The following is an 8627-nucleotide window of genomic DNA, read 5'->3' as shown; positions in this document are numbered from 1 at the left end:
CCAAAACTTTTTGAAAATTTGAACAAATTTGAAAACGCGAACATTTTCTGAAAATCACGAGCAAATTTTGAAACACCGAACTCATTTTGAAACACAAACAAATTTTGTACATTTTTTGAAAAGAATGGAATGTTATTTGAAACCTGAAAAAAATCAATTTTTTTATAAAAAGCCTAATAAAGTATTGAATATATAGAACTTTTTTGAAATTGCGATATTTCTAAAACAAAAATAAAAGAAAGAAAGAAACAGGAAAACGAAAAAAGAAAAAAAGTGAAAGAAAGGAACATATAATAGGAGATATCCTTGCACTTATAGGACACTAGTGTTGTTAAGGTCGAGTGGCTAGACTCGCATCTCCCGAAGTGGGAGGTTTGAGGTTCGAGTTCTCCCTCTCTTCATTTTTTTAGCAATTTTCACTGTACGATGCATCCGACATGGGCCGGCCCACGAACGGTCGATGGGTGTGCGGCAGGTCGACATTTTGCCGCAAAATGCGGCGAATAGGGAATTCCGGGATCTCCGCTCGAGTCACCCTAGCAGGGGGCGACGCGCAGGGCTCGAAATGGTCGGGCCCAGTGGGCTTAGATTCCGAACGGGCTGGGCTGGGGCGCGCAGCTGGGTGGGCCGTGAAGAGGCCCTTGCGAGTAAACAGGAGCTTGCCGGAAGCGGGGTGCGGGGTGTGGGGTGTGGAGGGCAGATCGGCGAGGAAGGAGGAAGATGATGGGAGGAAGAGGGGGGGTAGCAAGCGGAGGAGGAGGGGGGCGGCGGCAGGAGCGGCAGGCGCTGATGCTGACGTTCGCGGTGGCGCTGCTGATGGGCACCGCCGTCTACTTCCGCATCTGGGCGCGCCAGTCCGACGACCCCTCCTTCACCGCCGACGACCGCGAGGAGCTCCGGTTCGCACCCCGCCCGCCCTTCCCCTCTTCCCCACATCATTCTGCCGACGGATCCTCAGGCCTGTTCCACGGGTGGATCATGGCTGGGAGGAGGAGACCCTCGAATTCGGGGCACCTCGCTTCTGTAGAGTGGATTCCTAAGGGCAAATCTTAGTCGGGTTCCAGCCGAGTCCTGGCATTTCATTTCACCATTTGGGTGTAAGAAACAATGGATCCAGACTTACATTGCATCAGATGCTCACTTTTTCTAGTTTCTTTTTTACTGCCTGCTCCCAGTCCAGATGATCTGAGAATTAGCTGGCTGATCAAGGATTCAATTCAAGGGGAGTTTGATGAATTGGGGCATTATTTCCTTGCTCGTTTATTCCCACTGAATATACGTGTCTGCCATTGTCGTCTCAAGTGCATGCTTTTCAGCAAGATTTTGACTGCCATATGCTTAAGCTATATTTGCCTGCTCCATACAGAACATTGTTGATTTTGATTTTTCGCATAGCGGTTGTCTGTCTCTGGTCAAATTTTAAGCTAGGTCCGTACAATTTCATATATGCGTGTGCTCGCGTTCGTGTTATCTTGATGTTTTGTCGGAGGCATGGCTAAGCGGTTTATTGGCATTCTTTTGCTGGGTCATCTTTGCAGGAGGCAGTTCGAGCATGCTAACCTAGAGGCAATGGATGAATCCGCTGAATGGAGAATGAAATACGACACGGAATTGGCGAAAAACAGGGACCTGCAAGATGAACTTTTAAAGGTTGGTTCCATTGCTTGCATTCTCCCATGATTTACGTCTCCGATGCTCATGGGACAATCTTTATTTGTAGGTCAAGACCTCACTGTCTGATTCAACCAAGAGATTTGAAGAGTTACAAAAGGTAATTTTGGGGCAAATTTCAGTGCATTTTCTCACTATATCAGAACCTTAGTTTTGTGTATCCTGTTTCATTTGACCGTCTGCTTCCTCTCCATTTATTTTCACTCTCTCCTATGTACATGCCTTGCTTAAGCTGATCTCCGTTGCTGCAGGATAATGAGATGTTGAAGAGGCAGACTGAATCCATGAAACTGGAGTGCAATTGCACCGTTCCATTGAATATTAATCAGGAATAAGTACATTTCACTGGCAGATTAGCACTAGTTTCGTTTTCATTTTTCTTATTATTGGAGTGAGGACAGATGGAATGAGCAGCTTTGTAATAGTACATATGGCGACTGCAGCAAAGAAACTTGTGTTTGCAATTGTTAATGACCTATACACCCGGGCACAATTTTTGAAGTAATCACTTGTGAGTAGCAATGCATAAGTGTGTTTCGGCTCATTTTTAATATTATGTACAGTACTAAGTTTTGTGCTGGATTTGGGAAAATTGCTTGGCAGCTGTACATATGCAGTGCAGTGATGGTTATATCCAATTCCTTCGGTGTATGTTTTCAAAAGTAAAAAAATCTTGGCTGTAGACATTCCTTTTCTTTTTGAACCTGCCAATCCACCTGATTACACAGGGTGGGCCCAAAAAGCTGCATATTAAACAGAGGCCTGTCTTGCTCATCTTGTCTCTGACCAGCTATCGCTGTGAAATTCTCTTCAAGTGTTCTGGTTACATAAACCTATTCAGGTTATAAATATACAGTGCAACAGTTGCCAAATCCAAAATATTCAGTTGTCATAAACCTATTCACTTCTGTTTATGCAACCGTTGCCCAATCCAAAATATACAGGTGCTGATCCTCCATCAACCTATTCAGGTGCCTGGATTAATCCTACTGAGCAAAGTAATGCATCATGCTTGTGACCATTCAATGCTAATCCTGCTCAGTAGGATCTGAACTAGGAGCATCATCATCAAGAACACTATGCCAGGCGGCTCAACCAAGCAACCTTTTTCAAACCCAAATCTAGTGACTTCGAAGTTCCAACACTTATTATAACTAATGGTTTTCAATATATATATCCACTTTCATCAGCACTTCAAGAACCAACTTTACAAGATAGGGTAGCACATCAATGCATGGTTGCACACTGCTCAAAGCTGAAGGATACCATACCCAGTCATGGAATCAGTAGTATCTTGCCAATGTGGGAGCTTGACTCCATCAGCTTGTGAGCTTCTGCTGCCTCAGAAAGAGGGAGCGTCTTGTAAACCACCGGCTTCACCTTGCCCGATGCAACGGCTGGCCATACATTTTTCTCCACCTCGCTGACGATCTGAGCTTTATTGGCCAGGCTTCTGCTGCGCAGCCCAGCAACTGCACATAAATCATAGCAATTCAAACCATTGCTAAAATTAGTGATGACATTTAGGAATCGTCCAATCACATAAAACAAACAAAAAGCTTTGATATAAAATCTGTGATCAGGTAAAAAACACGTGACATAACGAGAAGTGGGGAAATCGTGTGGATCAATGCAACCTTGTATGGTCAATCTTCGGGCAAGCATCGCCTGCAGGTTCACTTCGGTCACGGTGCCTCCCATGAAACCAATGATGAAAAGCCTACCATCAACTGCTAAGCTGTCCAGATTGCGCTGGAGATAAGGTCCGCCGACGTTGTCCAAAATGACATCGACACCTGGTAAAGATATTCCCCATATTACAGTTAGAATGTATATTAACTTGTCAAGCATAACTTTTAAAAGCCAAAACATTATGTTTTATTTTTGCATCAGGGTATCAAGCATTACAAGAGGATGGCAGGATATATATTACCCTTTCCATTAGTTTCTTCTTTGATACGTGCTACAAACTCTTCAGTTTTGTAGTTTATGCATACATCCGCACCCAAACCTGCGCAAGCAGCTAATTTTTCTTCGCTTCCTAGAGCAGCATAATAACAGAGTTACTTGTGGCACACTTTCAGAAAACATCTTAGTACCATATATACTGGATCTATCTGAACAAACAAACCTGCAGTAACAAAAACCTTAATTCCGAGGTGCTTTGCGATCTGTATGGCAAATGTGCCGATTCCGCTTGATCCGCCATGGATCTGCATACCGTTAGAGATACCTCATCAGCAAATAAAAAACATAGACATGAAAATTCAGTTCCAGTTCAATTCTCACAACACCAATTGTGCACCTACTTTTGCATACAAGTGACTACTGAATCATTTCATACTCCATTCGAGTTGGGATCATTCAGTACTTTGCTAGTATTTTTCAGTTAGTCAGAGCATGCCAATTTGTTGTGACCAGACTGACTGAATCATGCTCAGAGTAGTAGGAATCATATGTGGGGATGACTGAGGCAGGTTAATCGGCCTGCAATCCCAACAAATCAGCAAGAGAGAATTTCTCACAAGGAAGGATTCGCCGGGGGAGAGATGGCTGGTCATGAAGACGGTGGACCAGACGGTGCAGGCCACCTCGGGCAAGCCGGCGGCGTCCGTCAGCGACACCCCCTCCGGCACCGGGAGCAGCAGCGCCGCCGGCACCACCACCTTCTCCGCGTACCCGCCGCCGTTAAGCAGCGCGCACACCTGCGCGCGATACATCACAGGTTCACAGCACGGCGACAGCAAGGGCGCGCAGGGCCAGAGGAGGCGGTGAACTAAACTATTACCTGGTCGCCGACGGCCCAGCGCGGGTGGACGTTGGCCCCGAGGGCGAGGATGGAGCCGGAGCACTCGACCCCCGGGTAGGGCGAGGCGCCGGACGGCGCCGGGTACCCGCCCTGCCGCTGGACCGTGTCGGTGCGGTTGACGCCGGCGGCGGCCACCCCGAGGAGCACCTCGCCGTCCCCCGGCGCCGCGAGGTCCTCCACCTCGCGCTCCTCCAGCACCTCCGGCCCGCCGGGGCTCGCGATCGCCACCGCCCTCATCGTCGTCGGCGTCGATCTCCCTCGTCGCTCTCACTGCCTGCTCAGCTCGGCCGCGAGTGGGTTGCTCATGCCTGATATCCCCCATGAGGTCGACAGACGGGAGAAAGTTCCCGCCGCCGGCGGCTAGCTGCGTGGTCCCCGCTGGCTCCCCCACTTCTCCCGAGGCCGCCATAGAGGTAGAGACGATGAACCGCACGTCAGCGTTTCTTTAAAAAATATATCAAATCTATTACAAAGATTCACCTAAGAACAAAGCACCTCAAATATAATAAAAATTACATCGATGTTCATGGACAACTGAATGACCATTGCTGCCACCAGAACGAGCCGCCGACGCACCACTTCCTTATCGGAGCCAGCTTGACCTTATCGATGAGAGTCGCGAAGTCTTCCTGCACGTGCATCTAAGGACCAGCGATCGGGAGCCACAGTCATCGCCATTGAATCCTTGAATCGATCTCATGAACCACACGTCAGCGTTTCGAGTGCGTATAAACTTTTTCAATTCAAAAGTCGATCAAATTAATAGGGAAAATATGGAAGTGGCTACAGGTAAGTCGTCACAATATTTTTTTTGGGTTATTCAATTTTCTAGGCCATTTTAAATTAAACATCATAAGTTTGCCCTTCTTTTTTCTTCCCCTAGCTTATTTTTGGACCTCGATAAGTGTTGAACGTTTGGATTTTGCTGATGGCAAATCAAACGATTTTTATGGAAACTTCAGTTGATGCGAGGATGGCAAATTTAGTTGGTAAGCATGTCAATTCCGTCCTCAGTTTGTTTTTTCTTCGAAATTGCCATGCTTGCCAACTAATTTGCCATTCTTGCGTCAACTAAAGCTGTCATAGAAAACGTTCGATTTGCCATGGGCAAAATCCGAAAGTTCGCTATACCATCTCTTTTTTTTTTCTCCTTCAGTCTTCTTCCTCCCACAAAATTGACTTATCCAAATTGGAAATTCAGTCAAAACTATTGTGAAAAAATCTCAACATCAATAATCCTCCCATAAGATGAAAGAACAAGACTTCCAAGTTCCAACATTTTATTGTGACTATTTATCCTCAAGATACATATCCAATTTCATCAGCACTTAGAGATCCAGCTTATTACAATATAAAAGGGCATGTCCATGCATAGTTCACTACAGAAAACAGTGCCCACATCGGCTAGTGTACACATGAATACATGATACACCATACCCCATCATGGAATCAGCAGTATCTTGCCAATGTGGGAGCTCGTCTCCATCAACTTGTGAGATTCAGCTGCTTCGGATAGAGGGAATGTCTTGTAAATCACCGGCTTCACCTTGCCCGATGCGACGGCAGGCCACACATTCTTCTCCACCTCGCTGACGATCTGGGCTTTGTTAGCGAGGCTTCTGTTCCGCAGTCCAGCAGCTGTACAAAATCATGACAATTCAACCAAGTGGTAGATTAGTGATGATGTTTAGGAATAGTGCAATCATGTAAAACAACGAAGCAAACAACAAGCAAATAACATCAGATGGCGATACTGAGAATCACATAGGTCTGAAAACTCTGAAAGAGAGATGGTTGCCTATAGATAGATCCATCCAACCTTGTATGGTCAGTCTTCGGGCAAGCATCGCCTGAAGGTTCACTTCAGTTGTAGTGCCTCCCATGAAACCGATGATGAAGAGTCTACCATCAACAGCTAGGCTGTTCAGATTGCGCTGGAGATAAGACCCGCCGATATTGTCCAGAATGACATCAACACCTGGTTAGAGGTATTTTCATACTACAGTTAGTATATATGAACTTGACAGGTATGACGTGGTACAACACTATGTGTTGGGGCAACAACAACAAAGAAGAGCAGAAGAGCAGCAGCATACCCTTTCCATTTGTTTCTTCTTTTACGCGTGCTACAAAATCTTCAGTTTTGTAGTTTATACATACATCCGCTCCCAAACCTTTGCAGGCTGCTAGTTTTTCTTCACTTCCTAGAATAGAATGACAGAGTTAATTAGCACAGATTCAGAAACGATTTGGTAATATCTTATTTCTTTTCTTAGTAAGTGTATAACTAACAAACCTGCAGTAACAAAAACCTTAACACCAAGGTGCTTCGCAATCTGTATAGCGAATGTACCAATTCCACTCGATCCGCCATGGATCTGCATACATTGGAGACACCCAATCATCAGGAATAATACAGCCAGGAGTCCAGGATAATTCACCTCACTTTGCATATGAGTAACTGCTAAAGTAGTTCACACTTCATTCGAGTAAGCATCAATTACTTTGCTATTTCTCAGTTAGTCGAGGCATGCCAATTTGTTGTGACAAAAGATATCAGACTCAATTCTCAGTGTAAGAAATTCACAAGCAGTCTCATCCCCACAAAGCAGTCTCATTCCCAGTAAACTGATACGCCGTTTGCAATCATCACATGGAGAACAAATTAGCAAGAGAGAATTTCTTACAAGGAAGGATTCGCCGGGGGAGAGGTGGCTGGTCATGAAGACGGTGGACCAGACGGTGCAGGCCACCTCGGGCAAGCCGGCGGCGTCGGCCAGCGACACCCCCTCCGGCACCGGGAGCAGCTGCCCCGCCGGCACCACCACCTTCTCCGCATACCCGCCGCCGGTGAGCAGCGCGCACACCTGCAGCGCAACAGCATACGCAAAAAAAAAAAGTGAGTTTCAGACTTCAGAGAAGCAGCGGCCATCACCGATTCGCCATGGGGGCAGGCAGGGCAGAGGGCACCTGGTCGCCGACGGCCCAGCGCGGGGGCACGTTGGCCCCGAGCGCGAGGATGGTGCCGGAGCACTCGAGGCCCGGGTAGGGGGAGGCGCCCGGCGGCGGCGGGTACCGGCCCTGCCGCTGGACCGTGTCGGCGCGGTTGACGCCGGCGGCGGCCACCGCGACGAGCACCTCGCCCTCCCCCGGCGCCGGGAGGTCCTCCACCTCGCGCACCTGCAGCGCCTCCGGCCCGCCGGGGCTCGCGATCGCCACCGCCCTCATCGTCGCGTCCGCCTCCGCCTGCGCTCAGCTCACTTGCTTCCGTCCTCCGGCTCTCGGTAGCTCCGCGTCTGCAGGCCACTGCTCCACGGCTCTGCTCTCGGCGGCTCTGCTCGGATATAGGGCCGGGCTTCTCCGGCTGGATCCGGCCCAAGAAAGTTGGACGGCAGAACGTGGTTAGAGCATCTTCAACGGCATACGATCTCTCAAAAAAAAAAACTTCAACGGCATACGTCAAACGAACACGGATGTGATGATTGAGGTTTTGAATAAGATGACCTTTGCATTTGCATTTTAGATTTAGATCTTTTTATTTTAAAATACAGAAAAAAAATCAAATAAGAAGTGTTAAGCTTTTTATATTTTGGCATCGAGCTATTTTGCCGACAGCTCATGTCTCCTCCATCCCCCTTTTCATTTAATCCCGGACAAAACCCACCTTTGTTCGTGACGCATTGGTGGACATTCGGTCGAACGCCGGCCGTTTAACAATATTTCAAACAAGGCAGACATCGAGTCGTTCATATTAATTCATAGATTTTTGTAGTGTAAAAGATCGCTTAATAAAAACTACTCTAAAAATCCTGCTTTTTTCGTCCAGAGGTGAGGTCGAAGACCTCCCGCCAGAGCTGTTGGCCTCGTTGTCATTGGTCGCGGGTGCGAACCCATGACGGTTGTTGATGTGTGCCTCTTTGGCATTGCCGTCGTCGTCCTCAGCCCCGAGCTCCTCGACGGCCTGGTGCACCACGCCTCGTTGATGCGGAGCTAGCGGTGTTCGGAGTCGACCGTGTGGGTTGCTCTACATGGGCGTGTAGACCGCCCGGTTCACGTCAATGAGCTCTGGGTCCGCATCAACGAGCTCCAAGACGACATCGGCATTTGCGTGGTCCGCCTTAAGTTGCACCACGGGCGCGCGGTACTC

General features: G+C 47.8%; 3 protein-coding genes across 3 annotated transcripts; 1 reads left to right on the top strand and 2 right to left on the bottom strand.

Moving 5' to 3' along the window:
* Nucleotides 1-682: 682 nt before the first annotated feature.
* On the top strand, nucleotides 683-2222 carry LOC109750758 (uncharacterized). The gene is made up of 4 exons (XM_020309712.4): nucleotides 683-899; nucleotides 1539-1650; nucleotides 1721-1771; nucleotides 1923-2222. The coding sequence occupies exons 1-4, from the start codon at nucleotides 721-723 to the stop codon at nucleotides 2004-2006; spliced, it is 426 nt and encodes a 141-aa protein (XP_020165301.1). The 5' UTR covers nucleotides 683-720; the 3' UTR covers nucleotides 2007-2222.
* Nucleotides 2223-2535: 313 nt separating this feature from the next.
* On the bottom strand, nucleotides 2536-4950 carry LOC109750688 (uncharacterized). The gene is made up of 6 exons (XM_020309643.4): nucleotides 4460-4950; nucleotides 4197-4376; nucleotides 3803-3884; nucleotides 3605-3712; nucleotides 3309-3467; nucleotides 2536-3143 (listed from the first exon to the last, which is right to left on the bottom strand). Exons 1-6 carry the CDS (start codon nucleotides 4715-4717, stop codon nucleotides 2947-2949), a joined length of 984 nt encoding a protein of 327 aa, XP_020165232.1. The 5' UTR covers nucleotides 4718-4950; the 3' UTR covers nucleotides 2536-2946.
* Nucleotides 4951-5743: 793 nt separating this feature from the next.
* LOC109750679 (uncharacterized) lies at nucleotides 5744-7884 on the bottom strand. The gene is made up of 6 exons (XM_020309636.4): nucleotides 7451-7884; nucleotides 7168-7347; nucleotides 6777-6858; nucleotides 6577-6684; nucleotides 6300-6458; nucleotides 5744-6118 (listed from the first exon to the last, which is right to left on the bottom strand). The coding sequence occupies exons 1-6, from the start codon at nucleotides 7706-7708 to the stop codon at nucleotides 5922-5924; spliced, it is 984 nt and encodes a 327-aa protein (XP_020165225.1). The 5' UTR covers nucleotides 7709-7884; the 3' UTR covers nucleotides 5744-5921.
* Nucleotides 7885-8627: the final 743 nt, after the last annotated feature.

Source organism: Aegilops tauschii, chromosome 6 (assembly GCF_002575655.3).
Source record: "Aegilops tauschii subsp. strangulata cultivar AL8/78 chromosome 6, Aet v6.0, whole genome shotgun sequence".
Taxonomy (NCBI): Eukaryota; Viridiplantae; Streptophyta; class Magnoliopsida; order Poales; family Poaceae; genus Aegilops; species Aegilops tauschii.
Note: the sequence above shows the minus strand (reverse complement) of the source record. Positions and strands in the feature narration are given on the sequence as shown.